Source organism: Thermobia domestica, chromosome 2 (assembly GCF_964235325.1).
Source record: "Thermobia domestica chromosome 2, izTheDome1.hap1.1, whole genome shotgun sequence".
Taxonomy (NCBI): domain Eukaryota; kingdom Metazoa; phylum Arthropoda; class Insecta; order Zygentoma; family Lepismatidae; genus Thermobia; species Thermobia domestica.
The window spans coordinates 356,969,847-356,993,760 of NC_137455.1; the positions used below are offsets into that span (position 1 = coordinate 356,969,847).

General features: G+C 37.6%; 1 protein-coding gene across 10 annotated transcripts in view; it reads right to left on the reverse strand.

The window, feature by feature from the left end:
* The window catches only part of LOC145678807 (histone-lysine N-methyltransferase 2C-like), a 262,032-nt gene that overhangs the window by 13,278 nt on the left and 224,840 nt on the right, over positions 1-23,914 (reverse strand). For all 10 annotated transcript variants that reach the window (XM_081749328.1, XM_081749335.1, XM_081749329.1 and 7 more), the window contains 6 exons: positions 21,258-21,419; positions 19,022-19,237; positions 16,151-16,260; positions 12,944-13,187; positions 9,249-9,497; positions 7,903-8,480 (listed from right to left, as the gene is read on the reverse strand). In XM_081749328.1, the coding sequence (XP_081605454.1) occupies positions 7,903-8,480; positions 9,249-9,497; positions 12,944-13,187; positions 16,151-16,260; positions 19,022-19,237; positions 21,258-21,419 (1,559 nt within the window). The remainder of the gene's footprint in view (positions 1-7,902; positions 8,481-9,248; positions 9,498-12,943; positions 13,188-16,150; positions 16,261-19,021; positions 19,238-21,257; positions 21,420-23,914) is intronic.

Here is a 23,914-nt window from a genome sequence, read left to right on the forward strand (position 1 = left end):
AGCGACGTTTAAAGTCGAAATGGAGTCTGACATAAGTGGCTTGTCAACTTCACGGACATTATATTTTCCTTGAATGAGAGAATTTTGCGCCCAGGAAATTTGCGCCCTACCACAAAAATAGGAAAAAATGCGCTCGCAATATATTTGCACTGGGATGTTTGCGCCCTACCCCAAAAAGAGGGGAAAATGCGCCGGCTATATATTTGCACTGGGATGTTAGCGCCCTACAATTCAACTTATTTTTGTATTGTGTAAAGTAACTTCCACTCACACTTGAACTAGGCTTGCCTATCATCGTCTCAGTGAGTTACTCCATCCGTTATAATATTCCGAACAAATGAAAAAAATACAATTTTAGTTCACTAAAGGGCAATCCATACAAATACAATTTTTCATTATACTACAAAATTTACAAAAAAGTATAAATGACTGATATATAATTATTAATATAATCAAAGAGTATAATTTAATCTACAAAAGGCTGTTTGGCTCTACCCAGATATCTCTGTTCACAATCCTTGCGAGTTGTTTGGCTTTTCAGGACACAAAATATAGAAAAGAAAATGTAAAGTGAATGTAAAATCAGTTCAGTAATATTATCAAGAAAACTATGTACAGTGTGTTTACTTGCTGGAATTCAAACACACAATTGCGTTCAGTCGTTCTTTCAGAAAAACATTTTCCGGGGGGCACACTTAGTATTCCGGAGGGGGGTCACTGCTGGTACTATTCTATTTATTATTATATTATAGACGTATTATTTTGGTCTCCTCCGAGGGGGCACTCTGAGAGCTCTGGGGAGGCCAGTGTTCCCCCAAAATCATCTCTGGAAGAAGCAGTGATTGCGTTGATCCGTTGTGTTCTTTTGGCTTATATTGAAGTTTATTCTCCCCTTATATAGCCACAATGAAAATAAATCACAAATGGCATGGTTGTGGGGGGAGGATTGTTTATGCTGTAATGTCAGCCCCTCCGAGCAAATGCGTAAGCTCCAATAGGTTCTTTTATTTCGCAGGGCTCAACTTCCCGGTGGAGGTACATCGCAGGCGCAATTTTCCCTGTTCTTGAGGTAGGGCGCAAATTTCCCAGACGCAAAATTCTCGACACCGTTCGAATGACCTCGGAAAACTATATCTTTTTCAATACTTTTTTATATTCTTTTACTAGAGATTTCTTCATAGCTTCTTATTAAAATACTTACTAATATATCCTCATTTTATTGTCCTAACCAATCAATATGGGTATGTTGTCAGTAAAATATTTAGATTGATCGAGCCTCTGGTGTGTAACCACAGTATTTCATATCATCCCCCCATTAGAAATCTTGGCTAAACGAACCAATATATGTTGCCAATAGAATAGTTTAGAATGATTGAGCCCCTGGTAAATAACCACAGTATTTCGTGACAGACCCCCCCCCTTCCTATTACCATATTCTAGCTACATGCCTGACTCAGCTAATTCTCTACATTCTTTACCAAGCACACATTTTCTAAAGTGGAAAATGCTCTCTAAATACCTAAGCTCATTATTTTCAGCACATGCACAAATTGGGTAACATTCTATCTACATGAATGTTATATATATGTCGATTACTGGAAACCGCTTCTCGCTATCTATTACCATATTTACTATATAATGATTAACGTTAAAACCGGAAATGGTTGATTTGTACCGCTTCCGGTTTGAATATTACATTTATCAGGGAACTCGATTCTTAACTATTGACTCTGTACATCATGGCCAAAATTGATTGGTAATCCATCAGATAGTTCTTGAGACTGTTTGCTTCACTGACGGACAGAATGAATATATGGCTATAGAGTTTTGATAAACTAAATTCGTTAATGAGTGATGATGGAACAAATATAAGAAAGGTAGGCCTTCCACCGGGAAAATTTTCGAACACAAAATTAGCCATCGAAAACCCACATGTCCTGGGTTAGAATACCATAGATGAAAACTCTACCACTGAGTCATCAATCACCCGCTTATTAGTTTTATTAATTATTATATTAATATAAATTAATGAATGCCTGCTTATGTTAATTATTGAACAATTACATTGTACACTTCGTAAAGTCAAAAATTATAAATTTGTATTTACTGTACATACAGTGAGCGCAGAAAGTGTTCGTACACCTATGCTATTGAAACGAGAATGCCTGCGAAAAAGAAACAGAAAATTTAAGAAGTGTAATAACACACACAATATGAATAATGAAAACTAAGCTTTATGAATATATCAATAAGGAACCACAAAGACAAGTTTAATGGTCAGAAAGTAAATAAATTCCGTAGAAAGTGTATAGAGTAGACGCAAAATGTGATCGTACACCTGACGTACGAATACGAAACAAAGATACCACAACTGGGGTTCACTAGTATTCACCTGAGTATACACCTCTGTATAGCATGACGAGTAACAGAATGAGTTTAGTTGTGAATAGAAGTGAAAAAACTGCACGGTGGGCTGTCAAAGTGGGAAGCAACCGAACAGAAACAAATGAGGAGACAAGAAAAGTAATTATTAAATTGCATAAGAAGGGTAAGTCTTTGAGAAAGATAGCAAACCTTGCAGACAGGCCTCGTTCAACAGTACAAACAATAATTGCGATGTATAATGTTTCTATCACTGTGTGAAAAAAAAAAAAAAAAAAAAAAAAAAAAAAACTGGAAGACCAAGAGTGTTGAGTGAACAAGATAAACGTTACATTATTAGGGAAAGAAAAAAGGTTCCAAAAAATAGTGCTGTGCAATTGGCAACGGATCTGGAAACACGCGGTGTTAAAGTATCAGCCAGTACAGTGCGGAATATTTGCAAGGTATCATGGTCGGATAGCCAGGAAAATGTTCTGGGTGAACAAGACAAATCGTATAAAGAGACTAAAGTTTGAAAAAGAGTATAAAGATAAGGGATCAGGCTTCTTTCTGGAATAGGGTCATATTTTCGGACGAAAGTAAATTTAACTTTATCGAGTCCAATGGGAGGCGTATTGTATGGCGCAAGGTGAATACAGAGATGAATCCTCAAAATCTCGTCCCTAAAGTAAGACACGGAGGAGGGTCCGTGCTCGTCTGGGGTTGTATGAGTGCCTCAGGAGTGGGTCGTCTCCACCTTATCGATGGAGTGATGATCCACAAAGTGTATATTAACATATTAAAGGAAAATCTCCATACTAGTGCGCAGAAGATGGTTCTTGAAAACAATTTATTGTTCAGCAAGACAACGACTTCAAACATACAGCGGAAAATACTCGATTGTGGCTACTCTATAATACCTTGAAACAGCTTCGCACACCTTCCCAATCCCCAGATATGAACCCCATAGAACATCTATGGTCTGTTCTGGAGACAACAATCAGAAGGCACAGCTTCTCTACTCAGGGCCGGCGCTAGCAATTTTGCCGCCTTGGGCGGTGCTTTCACATGCCGCCCCTTTAATCCGCAAACCTTATTTTGACAGATAACGTTCAAGTGTCATTTAAAAACATGTATAAAATGGAAAAGTAAACACAAAAAAAAAAAAAAAAAAAAAAAAAAAAAAAAAAAAGAACTACCTTTCTGGAATGTTCACGTAATATTTAAACGACTCTATACTGACACAATATTCAGTATGCTCGATTTCGCTGTATATCTGTAATATAGAGCAGCGCATACAGAAAATAAAATTTTAAAAATATACTTTAATCATGACTAAGAATTTTAATTTTTAGGCTTATTTTATATCAAAAGGCGTTTTCAACAAAGTATGGAGCAAGAAGATAATACAGTAAATCAGATAATTATGGTAAATGTAAGTGATTAGCTTAAGCCTTATAATGTACTAAAACACAATAGACATACATAAATTTAACATACCTTAATTGAAAGAAACTTTTCTTGCTTTGATATGAGCAAATTCCTTTATCACATCACGTAGTCCAATGTTTTAGCCAATTTGTGTTCTATTGATATCGTCGCTAGACCACTCAAGCGTGTTTCAGACATAGAAGAGTGTAGATAGTTTCTAATAAACTTAAGTTTCCAAAAACTTCTTTCTCCACTTGTCACTGTTACAGGCAAGATTAACAAAATTCTACGTGCAATACTAACATTGGGAGCAAAGTCATGTTCCTAAATTATTATTATTATTATTTGTGAACTTTCACAGGCTTAATTATAGTGGATAACACTTTCAGTTTGTCTTTCAAATCACTGGGGTTAATATCTTTCAATTCTTCGTGTGTTAAAATGATGGTAAGTTTAGTACACTTTTCAGACAAAAAGTTCAGGTGGTAGGCTATATCTTTACGATTACTTATATCGCAAAGAAAATTGAAATACTCGCTGTGATGTTTAAGTTGCTCAAATCTTTCTCTTAAAAGCTAACACAATCACTTCTAGAACTTTGTAATAAAAATCGATCTTGTATCTTGTTTGTGGATGTTTTCAGTAGCTTCATCCTCTGCCTCGTACTGAAACTGTCTTTTCTTTCGACTTCGAGCTTGCACTGTATTACGTATCAGTGGATCACCCGTATCTAATGCTGATGCCAAGTCCATCGTATCAACTAAGTAAGATTTAAACTTTGCATAATTTCTGCTCCTCTCAAAGTACCCAGATATATTTTCAAGAAATCCTACTGCATCCAACACATGATAATCAATGCTTTAAAGTCATATCAGACAACGAGTGAGTAAAGGAAAGAAAAGTAACTCAGCTGGTTTGCTATACACAGAGCATCGTGGACGACCATTCTATCGGTTCTATTGTCATTACTTATTTGAAGTAAGGCATCATAAACTTCCTATATTTGATAACTGCGTCAGAGCATCAATTCGGCTCTCCCACCTTGTGGTGGATTATGATTTTAAAGTGAGACTACTAATATGTTCCTTTAGTATGGCCTAACGTTGAACTGACGCAGAAAAAAAAGTCATAAACTTTTTTTAGCTATACAAAAAATGAGACATTTCTCAAGAAATAATACGCTGTACGATTTACTATATTCGGAATGAACAATTTGTAAATTGGTCAAAAACTCGCTATTAGAACCTAAATGTCTCTAGATGCTACCAGGGGCGGATCCAGGGGGGGCGATCGGGCGATTGCCCCCCCAGAAGAGGAAACTTTTTTATTTTATATATAAATAAATTATATAGTTTATTTTTTGAAGCTCTTAAAAGTAGCTCTAAGTAGCAGTATTACAACCCACCGCCCCCCCAGTAGTTCGTCCTGAATCCGCCCCTGGATGCTACAGGCTAGAACGGCCTGTCTCAAGTGGGAGTGTACCTTTTGCATACTTGGAGCGGAGCGTTAGAACATTATTGAATAGAAAAAAATATAAAAAGACACCGTGATAATCTTATGCACTCTAGCTCAAAATCCTATCTACACTGCTACAAGGGAAATATTGAACGAGATACCTGTGGCTAGTAGTTTGATAATTGAAAACGAGGAGGAATGCTCTGAATTTCCTGAGAGAGTATTTTCTTGAATGTGAGTAAAGTAAGTTCAATTACATTCTCAGGTTAACACAATCTTATTTTTCCATGTGAGCCTATTACGAAGCATTATATTTTGATAGTATTCTTTTCTTTTTCAAATTTTGCCGCCCATTAGACTTGCCGCTCTGGGCGGTGGCACGGCTCGACCCTCTCTCGCGCCGGCCCTGTCTCTACTAAAGAAGGCCTAAGAAAAGCTATTCAAGAAGAATGGGACATAATCAGTCCCGAAGCTACAGAACTACGAACTACTACAGGTGAAATCAATGCCACGAAGACTACAGACAATCATTAACGCACAGGGTAATCCCACAAAATATCAAATAACGTAATATACTTTATAAGCACTAATTCAAGCATAAGTGTACGGTGACATTTTGCGTTTACAAAAAAGGAAATCTCTCTTTTCTTCTGAACAAAACAGTGATTGTGTTTGTTTGGCCTTTCTCTTGTATATAGAAATAAAATGTATGAATGTGTAGTCTTAATTCTGGTTATATATATATTTTCCACCTCCCGTTCTCATGCTAGCTGTTTTCAATATAAAGTATGCACGGTGTACGAACACTTTCTGCGCTCACTGTAGGTATGTTGACAATAAGCGAATGTTATTAGAATATTTGTTGAGATTTCTTTTCCTCCACTGCCTTTCGTCTGGTTATAAAGTAGTTTGCAGTGCTTTGGAGCAGCTGCAGGTGGGAACGCGATAATGTTTGAGACATACCGGCGACTTTTTTGTGTGTGAAAATAAGCCCTTCCTTATAAAACAGTAAATAACTGCAGTAGCAATTGTCTACGTAAGTGATAAAGACATATCCAACTACAAGAAACTAATACAGTATATATATTCATTATTGTGTTTCTCTTTTAACAGCTACTAGCTAGGGATGGCCAATTCCAGAATTTTTACTTTCCGGAATCCAGAAAGTAAAATCGGAAAAATTCCGGATTTCGGAAAAATTCCGATTTTTTCTAAATTCCGGATTTTTTCCGAAATCCGGAATTTTTCCGAATTCCGGATTTTTTCTGAATTCCGGAATTTTTCCGAATTCCGGAATTTTTCTGGATTCCGGAATTTTTCCGAATTCCGGAATTTTTCCGAAATCCGGAATTTTTCTGGATTCCGGAATTTTTCCGAAATCCGGAATTTTTCCGAATTCCGGATTTTTTCCGAAATCCGGAATTTTTCTGAATTCCGGAATTTTTCCGAATTCCGGAAAGTAAATTTTCCGATTCCGGAAAACAAAATTTCCGGAATCCGGATTCCGGAAAATTTTGGCCATCCCTAGTTTGTATTGAATGCAACCTTCTGTATACAACAGATTTATCTACGCGTCTCAAAACTTGGATTATGCCATTATTAGGCAGGAAATGTATACGAAATTTGAAAATTCGCTCAATATTGTGCATTATTTTTGATACACCGGAAAATATTTAAAAATGGGACTAATCGAGTTTTGGAATCATCAAAATACACGCTTTTTTTTCTTCTTTATGTAGGCCATATTACCTCCTCTCCCCAAAAAGTAAAAAAAATTAACATATATATCTAGATGTATTTTTCTTCACAGTTTCTCCAAACAGATATAAAACAACCTATCATAGTTACAGATTTAAAAAATTACAATTTTATAAGATGTTCAATTTATGACAAGAAATTATTATCTTTTTTCCCCTCCTCGGTAAACACGGTATTCAAGCAGGCTGATATTCAACACTCCGTCGTTGTAAGTCATTCTTACTCTTACTAAGAACTGTCATACAATATTAAAAAATATTTGATTAACTCATCGTGTTATCTTCAGTAAATTAATAATATATGAAAATATGGGCTTCAGACAACTTACTTCTTATACTATTTGAAATTTTCGCAGGTCATTCAATGTGAACTGCTTTTAGATTAGAATCAACGTAATCAGTGATCTAATTCAAATAAACATGCACAGCCTATACAAAAGGATTACATGTTTCAAAAGTTGAGTGATCTTGGATTGCACGTATGGCCTATCCCTGAGCCCTGTAGATGCATTAAGGTTAGCATGTCAAAATGATTATGAATGATAAAGTAATCACTTTTAGAAAATGGATATGTGAGAAAATAGTAGTCGAGTTTCAGAAATGAGGAGGGGGGGGGGGGGAATTAGACTACAAACCATGACTGATAAACAGAAACAAGCCTGGGATTAAGATAATCTGAGTATGTTCGTAAAAGGAAGATTCTCCCCCCTAATAATACATACAGTAGATTATTGCTGGAACAAAAAGTTTGTACGTATTATGAAGATATCCGCTATTGAGAAGGGAGGTTTTACTTACAATTCTTAGCATTTTAATTCTATGGTCCACTTAAAAAATAAAATACAACGGACACCATAGAATGAATGAAACGAGACTAAAAATTGGCTAATAAACTAACCTGGCAAGGAAGACATTGTTACGCCATTCCATCTTCATCTTTTTGTACTGTGAACTCTTCGAATGGACAAACTGTTTGCAATATGGGCCAGTGGCTTCCCCAATCGACGCAGCAGGAACGAACACAGGTCGAGAGTAGGAACCCGTACGCTGAGTGTGAGGTCTCTTGAAATGAGTTCGTAATTTGGGTTCAGAGCGTGCACAACCAGTTGGATTCACTGCCAGAGGAAGTTCCAATAAAGGATTCCTTCCGTATTTGTACCGATAATCCTGTAACGAGTCAATGCCAGGCAGGCTTTCCAATACGCGAACCACAGCAGGCTCTGTTAAGCCAAAAAGGTCCTCTCCAGACACAAATTGAGGAAACAACTGAACGCCCCCTGTGTCCCGACGAAGTTTCGCTACTGGTTCCAAGATCTTCAGCCACACACCACGCGCTGTTGCATCTCTTAACTCCAGGTCTTCATACATATGCTCCTGCACTAGGATTCGAAATTCTGGACGGCCTTCAACTTCATGAATGGAACAAATGTATCGACACCTCTTGTTTGGTCTTCTCATACTCCAGTAGAATCGTACCTTCGAAAAACAAGATTATTTTACTCTCCATTACCTACATTCATTCTCACACACAAAAACATCAGTGTTATCCAACACAGCACAGGAAAAAAAAAAAAAAAGAAAAAAAATATTGCAACAACTCTAGTAAACAAAATCTGCATTACCTTATACAAATGATAAAAATAAAAAACTTTGTAAATAAGCACGGAAATTAATCTTACTGTAAAATTAAAAAAGCTTACATTAATTGTTTTATAATTAATGATTATAACCTGAATCCAGTGACTTGTCAGTAATGATGAGTGTCTTTTTTGACGGTACCTTTTTCACAATACTGGCATCTTTTTCCCGGACCATTCTACGAATTTCGATTTCTCAAGCTTTATTATTATTATTATTATTATTATTATTATTTATTTATTTATTTTTGTGTTCGTGAAACAAATATCTCAATTTACGTAGATTCGAACGCAACAAGAGTACATTATATGAAAAGTAAATGGTAATATTATCAATATATGACAACACATGCAATTTTATTTCATTTGTTTAGATTTTGAAGATTTACATATTCATGGTAAATACAGGCACCTCGTTATATATATATATATAAACCTACATGGTTATGACGACTTCGGCAAACATAACAATCATTTCGTCGTGACATTCAGATAAAGAGTAGAGCTATTTTTCACAACTTAGAGACAAAATACAATTAATACACCTTTTTATAATTCCTTTTCAAACTGAAGTACAAAATTATTCAAAAACTAGAAACCAACTTACTATTTTGTATCCAATGGGGTAGATATACTGTGGTGTGTGGAAAGCTTGCAGTTGATGAGGCAACAGTTGCCCAACGCTGAGGAAAATTAAGCTGCCAACCCTCATGAGATTCTTCTGATCAGCCTGATGCATTACAGTTGCCACTTGTCTATTTTCGTCTCTGTTTACGTACACTCGTCGAAACACAGCCAGAGTGGTAAGCTCGTTATCTTTGTCATTCTTAGGCACATGCTGCATACAGTACGTAGACTGCAAAGATGATCAACAATGTAATAAGAATATTTGGAAGATATCAAAGCTTATAGTCTGCTTAAAATCTTAAATGTTTAACAATACAAATTTAGTTTGGTTTGTTTAATTAGAGAACCGTAGAATGAGACACAATCTAATTACTTAAGCGTATGGAACACAATATAAACTTAATATTTCGATTTACTCACTAATGTTCCTCGGACTAACTTTTGTTGTGTATATATAAAGGTAACCAAAAACGTTCTGTCGCTTTATCACCCACCACCTTCGAACATCGATATGTCACCTAAGACGTACCTGGAAGAACAAAAATAGTCCCATAAGCATCGACAACCTTCTGCCAACGTTCTGGAAGCCTATGGATTCCATGCCGGCAGAACTTGATGGGCCGTGAAACGAAGGTATCAAGTACGTTTTGCATCTCTACTAGAGATTCTAACTGGCGTCCTGTAAGGTGATTGTCCAAGGAATGAAACATGTGATAATCGGACGGTGCAATGTTCGGGGAGTATGGTAGATGCAAATGTTTCCCATCCAAGGCGTAGAATGGTGTCCCGGGTCATCTTAGCCACGTGGGGCTTAGCGTTGTCCTGTAACACGAGGACCTCTTTGCGATTCAGAAGTGCTGGATCCAGAGTTTTGGATTTATCTTGAACACGGCTCAACTGCTGACAGTACACAGAAGTATTGATGCTCTGGCCAGCTGGTAGAAGTTCCTAACACACGATGCCGCGAGCAGTCCACCAAACACATAAGAGGATCTTCTTCTGGTGCAGTGCTGGATTCGGCTGTTCTGGAACTGGTTCATGGGATGCTAACCAATGATGACGGCGCAGTGGAGCTTCGTACAGGATCCACTTCTCATCACATGTCAACACCCTGTCCAGAATTGACTCCTTCCTCAGACGAGACCGCAAAGAAACACAGGTGTCTGCTCGCGTTACCTCCTGGCCCGAAGTCAAATCATGTGGAACCCATCGACTCAACTTTTAGTGCTCCTGAAGTTGATGGAGGTACTGCCGAATTGTTTCACCACTCACAGTGAATTGTAGTCCCAGTTCCTCACATGTCTGGCCACTGTTCGCCTCAATTGCCGCCTGAAGATCTTCATTTTGTACATGTGTTGGTCTTCCGGCACGTGGTGCGTCTCCGAGTGTTTCGTCACCGTCCTTAAACTTGTTAAAACACCGTTGCACTGTCCGCGTAGTCACGACACCCTCACCAAAGATCTGGCATATCTTTCGCCCGCTGCAGAGGCGTTTGAATCGAGTTTGAACTCATACAGCATACACACTCCCTTATGACTGTGGAGGTCTCATGTTCACTCTGTCCTTACGCAATTTCAAGGTGTAATTGAACTACCACAACAGGTAGTACGTTGGATATACCCACACCAACAACTGACCTTCGCCTTATCTCCATTTGCATTCACTCACGGTGTGAGGGCCAATTGAACAGACTTCCACAAAAAGCAACAAAACTTTCTTGGTTATCTTATAGTAAAACAATAAGAGGACCCTAACAATATGCTTGGAAGTGACCGTAAGTACTTTTTGAATATCACTGTTCAGACAAACAACAACGTGAAGATCGTGTTTTGACGAAAGACAGGCCATTGTGTGCCTCTGAGGATGTGTCAGATTTTAACACTCAATATACTGAAAAGGAAATTGTCCGAGGAATATTAACAGGAATACAAAAATAATTCAACGAGTTTAACATAGTATGTGGGGCCATATTCATCACTTGTACTAGAATACAGCATTCTAGAAATTATAAGTAATGCTTATGTTATAAGCTTTTCATTTTAACAACCTCCAAATCTAAGAAGTGTTTATAGTTTCATTCTCAGGCGAAAACTGAACACACAAACAAGGTGCATGAGGATATTACGATTTCTCTAGAGCACGAATGGTAAAATACAGTATGCCCTTCCCGATGGTCTAGTGGCTAGCGCATGCGCCTTTGGTGCACATGGCTCTGAGTTTGATTCTAGTGGGAGAGCACAAAATTTAATCATCCGCCTCCTTTAGCCTTCAGGACTTACTCGTGTGACATTAAACTTAAAAACTTCGTATCATTTTTTAAAAAATAAATTAAAGCTGATAAGCTTCCAGCATTCAGTAATTCTCCCATTCAATTACCACTTGTGGTTCTTGTTAGCTGGGTAGAAGTTTTATAGATTACTTTAAAGGCGTGCAAACTCTACTGCGTTATACCGTTTCTGTTCTAGACAAATTGTATCTTCAGGTTTCTGTTTCTTGTTAGTGTATTTCCGTCTTAATTTTACATGATAGAACCACAAGATCTTTAAAATTTGAAGATCGGATATTGTTAAAACTGAAAGTTTGCGATGTAAGTACTCAGTATAATTTCTAAAATACTCCTTTATTTACTGTTCTACTATTTAATGTACAATTAACTGTACTTTTCGGTGTTCCCTGGCCCCTTTCTCAGCAGGCCTAGGTAATTCATCACACGTCTCTCTTAAAATTTCATGCTGTATTACCCTGTGTGCAAGATAAGGTCAAACACTTGATAATATGATAACGTAAATTTCTTACGTTTAAACCTCTTCTATTGAAAGCAGTTTTGCTGTAAAAAATTTGTTAAAAACCTATTAGTTTCTAGAAATTTTGTCATTTCTAACAGGCGCTTTGTAAAGATGACATTTGTGCGTTAAATTTAAGTGATTGCACACTTCTTTATTTTGCCGTGGAATTCCTCAGAACATAAATATTTATATTACATAGCAAATACTTTGGATATTATGATATAAAGGCCTTGTATCCATCTTAAACACAAACTAAATACAACTTGCTTACAATGCTGTCTATAATCTTTATTATAAATTAACTAGAAATGTTAGTTTCGGAAGTATATCACTTCCTTCTTCAGACTACTACTCCAACTGAAATCATAAATAACATAATGAAAACATAAATAACAAATACAAATAATGTTATTTATGATTTCAGTTGGAGTAGTAGTCTGAAGAAGGAAGTGATAGACTTCCGAAACTGTAACATTTCTAGTTAATTTATAATAAAGATCATAGACAGCCTTGTAAGCAAGTTGTATTTAGTTTGAGCAAATACTTAACCAACTTATTATGAAACCAGAACCAGTAGTTTCTCGTAAATTAAAGGGCATCTTCACACATTTTACAAATAAGCATTAATTTATATCATTAAATAATTACTAATTACAATTATTATATTGACAATAGAATATTTCTTCCGCAGTGCTCTTATCTGCCTGCCATGTTTTTCTATATAACCTTTATCTGACTTAAAGATTTTTTCATATCAGCTTAGCTAAGCTTCATGTCTCATTAACAACAATAATAAAATTAGAACAGCAAAGGTATACAGAATTTATGTACACCATTATTAATACTTCTTACAGACATTATTTACGGGAGGGACTGCTAAAGAACTTACCTTATTTTTATAAAATACACATCCATCCTTCACAGCACAACTAAGATGGTACACACTGCTGCACCTGACCTTGAAACACCGGACAGTAGCTCCTAGCTGATGGCAATGTACGCAGTTTAAGGTCAAACCTTGCTGCAATGCGTTTTCCAAATTCATAAGAGCCCCATTCACCGTTTCGTACACTTCCTCCGACCATAAGGCGCAGTTCAAATGGACCCACTTATCAACATCGAAATTCAATAGTCTGAAAACGCATAACGTGATTTAAAAATTGCAATTGCACTCATGTGGAGAAACATATTTAATTTTAAAGTAAGGTCTTTTGGTTATTTCTTCTGTACACATTAAGCTATTTTTCTACATAGTTACCACATTTGTTAGAAGTTTATCATACCGTTTGATAAGTTTTAGTATGCACATATAAAAATCACCCGCCTGTGACCGAAGCCAATCTTCAACCGTTGTTTTCACTGGGCTATTGGCTGTTTGTTATTTCTGTCGAAATGCGCACGCGCGCTGTCTTCCAGCATGCCTTGGACATGAAGCGACACCAGTTGCAGTCGTAGCGTCAGTATGTATAGTTCGATGTGGGCAGTTGAAATGTCGAACATGAAATAAGCTCTGCGATTAGATTGTTGACACCAAGGAATATGTCAACAGTGGAAATTCATCGCTAGATGTCAGGTGAACGGCCGGAATGCAATGAGTGACAGCAAGGTGCGTAAATGAGTACGATCGTTCAAGGACGGACAGGACAATGGTCATGATGAACCGCGAATGAGCCGACGTTCTGTAAACAAAGACGAATTTTTGCGTGCAGTTGACGCAAAAATCCATGAAAGCTGACGTTTCACGATTTCCACGTCACTGGAATTTTCACATATTTCACGGTCGATGCTGTACACAACAATTTCTGAAACCTGTGAAGTTCCGAAAACTGTGCGAGCAATGGGTTCTAAGACTGCTTACTAAGAAACGCAACAAGACCCGAGACTGGCTTGTGCTTTGACCTTTTTGACTCGATACAATGAGGAAGGAGATCAAGTGTTGGACCACACTGTCACAGGGGACGAAACATGCGTTTCCCACGTGACCAGCATCAAAGCGGCAATCACTGGAGTGACTATATACGACATCTCCAATCACAGTGAAAGCGAAACGGACAATGTCTACACGCAAGATTAAGGCTACCGTAGTCTGGGGCCGACATGGTGTTCTGTTAGTTGAGATTATGATACGAGGATCAATCATCAACTCAGCTGCATAAGGTGTGATTCAGGTTTATTGTCCCAAACTTTGAGTTGACACCACTGCGAACAGGAGCAAGGAATGAACGCGCCTTGCACCCAAATTGTACAGTGACCTATGAGTGTTTGATAGCGACAGTACGGTTTACATGGGCAGTATGCCTAAATTGAGAGAGACGGAAAAGCAAAACATTGCGATTGCTAGGGTTTTTCCAGGAGCAAAATTGTGATCGTCTGGTGACAGTGTCTTACTTCAAAGAACAAGGTGTGTATGTGAAAAGGATCAACAGAGTTATTAAACGATTCCTTGACACTGGTGAAGTTCGATACAACACAGCATGTAACCAGAAAATGGTGGAAAAAACAAAGAAGGTGTTCATGAAACAACCAAATCTGTCAACGCGACAAGCTGCTCTAAAACATTTCGCAAGCATAAGTGATGAGAAATCGGAAAACAGCCGGAATTCACTCACGAAAAAGACAGACAGTGGCAAAAATACGAAAAGATGAATTGGAGAAAGCAAAGAAAAATTGTATAAAAAAGCCATACCTTCGGGAGGTAACTTTCTTCATCATCGATGATGAAACAAAAGTCGAATGGGACGCTTCAAAAATGAATGCTAATGAATATGTCTCTATTGTACCAGGGTGCCAACCCCCTCTGGAAGCCATGATAAAACCGAAATCCAAATTTCCAAAGAAAATGACGATATGGCAGGCACTGACACAGGATGGGAGGCTTTCTCCAGCGTTTGTGACCGACAAAACATTAAACAGTGAAATGTATGTATCCAATTGTCAACGAAACATTTTGTTGCCATGGTTACATAATCTGAACATTACCCAGCCCATTTTATTTTGGCCGGACAAAGCATCATCGTATTATGCTCAAATCACCGTACAGTTTTTGGAGAACAATCACATCTCATATGTGTCACGAGTTGACAACCCAACGTCTGTGCCACAGTGTAGACCAATTGAGGGGTTCTGAGCTATCGTGAAGAGAGAAATGGTTGCTAAAAAGCTTCTTTGCGAGAACATAACGCAATTTAAGCGAAATTGGACCCGTATTTCGAAGTAGGTGGCTGCAAAACACGGAAAGAGCCTTTTTGCCAACTTCAAGAAGCTGCTGCGCGTGGCAGGAAAAGAAAGCCCATATGCTGTCTGCTTGAAGAAATTTTAATTCATGTATGTATCCTGTAGTCTATGAAATAAACAGTTTTGGTTTGGGAATCATGCTTCATTTTTTTCTTCTTATTTTTCGTTTTGAAACAATAAATCTGATTCACACCTTACTTCGCGACTTTGAGAAAGCTTCGATGTGCTATACAGAATACGTTCTGCGGCCTACTATCATTTGTTTCGTTGTTGCATAACAATGCATGCCCTCATTCTGCTGATCAAAATCAAGAGAATCAGATCTTTTGGATGAAAGCTACTGGACCACCCACCATACAGCCCGGACCTTCTGCCGAGCAATTATCTGTTCCCCACCCGAAGCAATTTCTCCCCGATCAGCGGTTTGGTACCGACGAAGAAGAGGAAACAACGCTTAAAGATTGGTTTCTGTTGACGGGTGATTTCTATGACGTGGGCATACAAAAACTTGTCCAACGCTATCATAAATGTTTAAACAAACATGGTAACTATGTAGAAAACAGCTTAATGTGTACAAAGGAAAAACAAAAATATATTTTTACTAGTTTTGTTTCTATTGACAATCGTATCTTAGTTTTAAAAAAAATAACCCTCGTGTAAAAATATACATCAATCATGTTCTTTAAAAAATATTTTGTCTACAAAAATAGAACCATGTATCATTTATTTCCTTTTACAGCGATACTGAACTTAGTGTTCCTCACATTATTTAAGACCTGGTAAATTATACAAGGATAAAAGTCAGTTAAGGATAAATTGTGAAATTCAGATACAAATATAAATTTAACAGTAAAGTTATTACCTCGCAGTACCATCCGCTACTCCATCACCTACTTGATGACATAACATACACTTTCGGGTATCTTCGGGCATTTTCGCAGGTGTTACTGTAATTCCCATTCGGAAAAGCGTCTACAAGAAAACACAAAAACCAATGAATATAAATTAGTTCACTTCTTACACACTTAAAACAATCACTTATAACATGAAAGCAAATAAACTCCTAACAAGGTATCATAATATAAACAGCTTGAAGAGCTATCAATATAATTAAAAAAAAAAAAAAGTTTCAAGGTAATCACTTTGTTCCTTCAAATTATTGCGGATTGTTTAAAAATTATGTTAAACATCGAATTTTTATCTGACAGCTTTTTTTTGGCCTGACGTAAGTTTTGACACAGTGACAAGTGTCAGCAAAATATCGACGTTTAATATATTCTGAACAATCTATAGTAATTTGGAGGAGCGAAGTGAGCTCATTGATTTATTCATAACAACGTAATACCTAAGACTCATGGTGCTACAATTCACGAATGGTTATGAGTCAGCTAGATGATAATGGATTCTATTGGTTGGTACATTATCAGCGCACTGGCTTCCTTGCCATTATTTCTGGCTTCTAAACAGGCATGAACGAAGCGCACTATCTACTTGACTGCATATAATTTGAGATGTTAAAAGTTGTTGACGGTGACGGGCGAATATTTACTGACTATATATAATGCCAGATGGAATAGAATAGAAATATAATGTAGTTAGTTTTGACGTAGAGCAGTGATGGGAAACTACAGATCACAGGCCTGACGCAGCTCCATCACATGATTCCTAATTTAACGCATGAAAGAAAGAACAGGGTTTCTTCAAAAGAGTTGTATTAGAAACAGACTGAAAGATGAACTTCACTTCTGAGAATGAATGAAGTTCGAATATGGCGATGAGAAACTTCAATTAATAATAGAGGTTAGTATTACAAGAATTTTGTAAAATGTACCATTGATGATTTTAATAAATTGTTTTGGCCTGCCTTTTTTATTTTATTTATTGCTATTATTTTTTTAAATATCAATCTTTCCTTAAAAAGTTTCCATCACAGGCTTAGAGAATGTTATGCTATAATAGGTACCAACGGAAATTGTTGTTAGTGATAATACTCAGATGCGGGAATGTATTAAAGTGTATGATGCTTACGAACGATTCAAGATGTGTGTAGAAGATATTGTGGGAAATAAAGTTAGGAGAACCAGTGACAACAAACGTATATTTTGGAAGTATCAATTGATAGGTGATTACAAACAAACCCAATTTATTCAATTGCTATCATAATTCAGACCCATTATAAATACCAAATGACAACGATACAAATTTTTGCTTCAGCTGTTACTTCTAAAGTGGAAGAATAAATAGGGCGACAGCTACACACAGACGGATTTACTTGATGATATCTCAATTAACTTACAGTACAGATATGATTAAAGGTGGCCTCTGCAGGGAACATACAAAGCAAATAGGAAACCACGACAATTGAAAGAAAAAAAGGTTCCTTGTGATTATATGATTAGTATATGCATCTTCAACATGGGAGACTGAATTCGATTTCCTGTGGAGATTTCTGTAATTCACATCCTATGTTCAGCTAAGTCTATGTTTCGCACAGGTGCTGAAAAGAGGCCGACAAATTCCAAAGCAACAAACACTCAAAAAAGAACTAAAACAACTTTTTTTTTTTTTTTTTTTTTTTTTTTTTAATGGTCCCATTATTACCTATCGACTTAGAAAATACTCGTTCGCAGGAGTATCCTTACTAGTGTTTTCTCAGCTTCATGTTTGTGCACAAACAGAATCTTGGAGAGCAAAGGCTTCCAACAACTCAAGATAGTAAATTGGTTGTGTATAACTCAATTTGTGCTTCCTTACCAGACAGCAGGAGGTATTGAAAAGAGATTATACAAAATAAAAAAAAAAATAAATAAATAAATAAAAAATAAATAAATAAAAAAATAAAACCTTACAGAACCTAAGAAATATGAGTTTCCACAAACATTTTATTTGTATTTAGTCCTTCCTTGCATTCCATACAGGCCAATACACATATTTTTGTACTGCTTCCAATACCTTACACAAAATATGTACGCTTAAAATACCGTGACTGTTTTCCTTAATGGGAGCTTAACACAATTACAAACTTACTAACAAAAGTTCTCTTATATTAAAGTAAACTACTTTTCAGTTTTAACTTTATGTAATCACAAAACTACTGCGAGATTAAATATTAAGTTGAAGAGTAAATTCAGATAGGCCAATAATGATTACTCGTTTAATGCCATATAGTAAGATGGATGAAAATGAAAGGTTATTATTGAATTTACGGCAGATCAGAAGTTACTGAGCAATATATGAGATATGTGATATGTAGAGTTGTTTATTACGAACAAAGAAATCAACAATGTTGTGATATGAAGATAAAGTATGGTGATGTACAATTATATGTGATAGGATTTTGACAATAAATGACTATAGTTGAAAACTGGAAATCTAAGTTTCACGTCCCATGGATATGCCAGCTAGGCTAAAGGAGACAGTGATGATGAAAAATGAGTTAAATGGTGGAATGAAGAAAGTGGGACGAAACGGGAGAACTCTGAGAAAACCCAGCACACGGTGTCTGTCCACTACAAATATCACTTGGTGCAAGCTGGGATCGAACCAGCGACCCCATGCACCAGAGACGAACGCTCTACCACTGAGCCACCGCGGCCCAGTTGAAAACTGGAAACTGTAACTACCCATCATTTGCAATCAACTAGCTTTTAACAAGTATTTTATCCTATTACTAAATACAGACACAACCAAAAATTTTTGAACACTTAAAACTCATGGAACCCCGAACACTTACCTCTGTCATCTCCTTATCTGTGGGTTTCTTGTATTTTCTTGCTGTCTGAATGACAACCGGAGACCATCGCTTATACCTGAGACCTTTCCACACTTTTGGTGGTGGCTGACTCGTTCCATCATCTCCAGTGTGTTTTCGACTCCTTTTCTCAGGTACACGAGAAGAGTCCGCTTGGGTTTCTTGTTTAACATGTACTACCATTTCTGTCTCTTTAACCTGTAACAAAAATATTTCTTTAGTAACAAGGCGGGAACAATTCCTATCTACGATGTTTTTACAATTAAAACAAAATTCTAGGGGATAAAACTAACACAGAGCGGTTGCTGGCAAGGTAGTGGACTAGGTTGTGGTGAGAACGAGAGTTGTTATTTGAATGATTCTCGTAAATAGATAATTATTCAAACACACAATTCTTTGTTTCTGGTGTTCAGCAAAACGCAAAATTTCGGTAGGCTTTGTCGCCATTGGCAACTGAACATTTCAGTTTGGTCTTTACATTATTTGCCTTCGAAAATATGTCGATCAAACTCTCACACTTATATTTTACATACTGTATCAAACAGTGGTACCAACCACGACAGACCACAAAACATGGACATCGTCATATTAAGTGTAGAGCATTACGTAACCATGTGAGGCCTGTGCCTGCCATCTGGACACAAGTAGTCGATTCGAGGCACACTGTGTCATCCCACATTGTCTTGATGACTGGATTGCGGGTGCACCGTTCCCTGCGTAGGTTGCAATTAACACCAGTGCATAAACGACAGCGTGTTAAGTGGTGTCGCACTCGGGCAGCACGGAATCCTCATGAATGGCAACAGACCGTGTTCAGCAATGAGTCTCGATCATGTATTGCGACAGATGACCATCATGTGCGTTTTTAGTGGCGGCAGGTGGAGAGATCACATCCAGTCAATATTCTAGAACAGAGTCTGCATATGTTCCCACTTCTGTGAAAGCACGCTGGTAAAATCTTTCAACAAGACAACGCTCGACCATACACATCAAATGTATCTATGGACTGTCTACGTCATGTTGAGGTTGTTTTACCCTGCCCAGCAAAGTCACTTGATCTCTCCCCAATTGAACACGTTTGGGACCAGCTCGGATGTTAATTTTGCGCCACTACCGATCTGAAAGATCTCGAGTTACAGCAGCCATGGACTGACTTGCTTCAGGCAATGATCCGGCAACTCTGCGACTCACTTCCAATCGATGTATCAAAGGATGTATCCGTGCTCGAAGGGGAGCTACAACTTACCCCTTCGCAACACGCACTACGCTCATACAACGCAACTCTTTTTCGGTTAGATTTGACATTGCAAACATTCTTAAAATCTTCATGTCTACAGTAAAGCCAAATCGAACGCTGCTTTCCAATCAAATGATCATGTGTAATTATACCTATTTGGTAATTCTGAAATTTTGTATGCAACTAAAAACTGTAATGAAGTTGTTACTGGATTATATTTCTATTAAGTAAGTCAGTAAAAGTAACATACCAGTTCTTAACCAGAATTCACTTTTCAGTATTAAGTGACGGATTTCTTGTCTTAATATAATATGCTTCGAACACATTTCTTTCGAAATTAGAGGTAGTCCGGTATAAAGGTTCTATATTCTGTACTGGATGTTTAATGGTTTGTAGATATTTCGACAGACCTCACACTGTTTCTTTGTCATCACGGAACTCCCTTACTCTCTTGCCATTTTTTTTATTATTATTTCAATATAGGTAACATTCCAAGAACAAGAGAAACATGGTAAATGCCACTTAACGTGTTTTTCTCTACGTGAACACTTCTTACTGGATATAGTGAAGGTATGGATTTGCCCGGCGGATGAGTTCAATATTCATAATACATCTTCCGTTAGCGTTCATTATTCTGAAATTTATGTTATATATATATATTCAATGTAAACAGAGAAACTTCAGTGAATGTTTACTATTCGTAATATACCCTAAATAAAAGAACTAGAATTTTTAAGTTCTAAAATCTGGGATGTGTCACTCCACTCAATATTACACAATATGGTCCAAAAGTAGACATATTACTATACTGATCCAAAACGGATTGTAACCCATCGCCCCACCTGGAACCTGGTAAAACTATGTGACACAGTACGATACAAAATGTAGAGGACACGAGATTGTAAACCATCTTGTACTCACCGCTTATGTATATTATTGATACGCACTTTAGCTACGAATACACAATTATGCAATACTTACTCCTGGTTTCGTCTCTTCTGGTTCTTCCTTCTTAATTTCTTTTAACTTTTCTTTCGTGGTAGCCTCCTCGGACTCCATCTTTTCGGTTTCTTTCTCTTTGTCCGGAGTTTTTGATTTCTGTTGGTGCGTAGATCCATATAAATGGTCTACAATGGTTGCAGCCTATGAAAGAACAAACATTACGTAATTATTATAGTATATTAGTTAAGCATCTTTACACTGCAACACGTAGGACATATGCGTCCCTGGCCGTCCTTAGTGGCGTGTTAGGTAATCGTCTAGAGTATGTGACGTGGGATGGGATGCAGACGTGTATTGAAGAGGGCAGACGGATATGATGCAAAATCATTAAAGAGATCAAATTATGGGTGTGCCCCCTCCTTACTGGTCTAGTGGCTAGTGCGTATGCCCTTGGTACCTGGTTGGATCCCGGTGAAAAAACAAAAACAATTAATTTTAAAATAATTCATCTTCATTATCATCCGTCTCCTACTTCTTTTCGCCTAAAGGAACACTAAATGTCATTCATTCATTCATAGCTGTGTGGTTAATTGGTGTAATGATCTAGGTTGCCAGTGTTCAAGACGACAACCTACAGAACTCATGACGAAAACACGATCAAGAATAATAGCGGACGGAAAAGAAGACTGAATGAAAGGTATTGCGAAGCATTGGGGAGAAAAGTCATCAAGTACCGTAGAACGAATGCAGCAATCAGTCACCAGTAACATAACGTGATCATCCGCGATCGGTCTGCAAGTTTCAAACCGCTGATCACCGTCAGCAACGTTTTAATGCACAGAAAACTGTGGTAACAGCATGCAAAATAAAAGGACCACCAATGACTGGAAACGGGTAGTATGGTTCGACGAGTCTTTCTTCACCTTATTTTCAACAACAGGCCATGTTTATGTATGTGGGACGCACAAAGAACCTTATGCTCCGAAGTGTCTCCTCTCTGCCGTGAAACGTGGCAGAAGCTGCGGGCCGAAATTTCCGGATATTCTGTGAGTCCTGTAAGTATGTTCTCGGGACGTATTTTTGCCGGTGATCCTTCGACATTTTAGGTGACTACGGTTCAGATGTTTCCGGTCAATGATAAAATTATGTTAAACCTGTCGTGTCTCTGGTTTATGAACATCGATCGGATGAACTATATTTCCCTTGACTCACCCAACCTCCAGAGCCTTGATATTAATAACATTTCTGGTCAGTCCTAAATCTCAAGACTTTGGAGAGGATTTCCTTTCAGCCTCGCTGATGGAACAGTGTGTTGCGCTGCACGAGAATAGTAAAATACTCTTCTGAAAATCATTTATGTTTTATATGACTCCGTTACACGAAGAATCAGACCTGTTCTGCAGATTAACGGTGGTTCCACATCGTATTAAGCAGCAGGTCGTACCTGCTGCATTTTTTTAAGTGTTTCAATTATTTTCATAAAGCCCAATGTCACGCGTTCGATCCCAAACAACGTCATTTAAGCTTTCTGTCAATATGAACTCCCTTTCGTGCATACTGGATGAACTGAAAAAAAAAAATACATAAAAACTGAGTTTAACGTCCCACGCTTATGACTGGTAGGCTAAGAGAGACGATGATTAAAGCAAGTGAATGGTGGAATCAAAAAGTGAGAGGAAATGAGAGTATCCCCAAGAAAACACACAAGCACGTTGTCCACCATAAATTTACTTTGTCGGGGATCGAACCAAGGACCCCACGCACCAGACGTAAGCGCTCTACCACTTGGAGCCACTGTGTCCCCTTGGCTGATTTGAAGATTAGTGTGTTTTTAGCACTGAGGCTCTAAAGCGTGGAAGTAGCTATAAGATGTGGACGTATAGCTTACTGTGGGATCCGAAGAACGTCGAGTTCCACAGGCAATCGAGCCCTGATCTCCCGCGCTAACACTGATCCTTACATGCTAATTGGTCTGTAACAGCTCTTCTCACTACACTTGCATGTGTAACAATAAAAGGAAATGAAACCTTCAAGTTTTACGTACCACGCTTATGCCGGCGAAGCTAAAGGAGATTGTGATTATGAGAATTGAATGAAATGGTTGAATAAAGAAAGTGGGAGGAAACAGGAGAACCCCAAGAAAACCCTTGAACATGGTGTTTGTCCACCACAAAGCTCACTTGGCGCGAGCTGGGATCGAACTAAGGTTCCCATGGGTGAACGCTCTACTACTGACCCACCGTGGCCCGCAACAATAAAAGGGAATGTATGATGATAATAATAAATATTTAAATATCAATTTTGTGTCAAAAATAAAGCTTTCGTCTGTAACTTGCAAATTACTTTTGTAATTAGTTATATATTAGCATTACGGTCCAGTATTAAATGACGTTCAAGCACGATCTTGATTTTGTATTTTTTTTTTACAAAAAAAAAAATAAATAAATGAATAAATAAATAGAAATAGAGAAAACAGGAAGAAATAACGCCGCTATTTTGCTGTCAAAAAGTAAATATATTTCGTTCTCGAAAGCAAGAGCGTTCTTTTCACATATATTCGTACCTTCCATAATATCAAAAGCTGACTGAAAAATAACCTGCTGTAATTACTCTCAAAAAAGAGTTATAAATAGAACACAGCTCGCCCTTCTCGCTAGTCGAGTGGCTAGCGTGCGTGTCTTTCGTCTACATTGGTC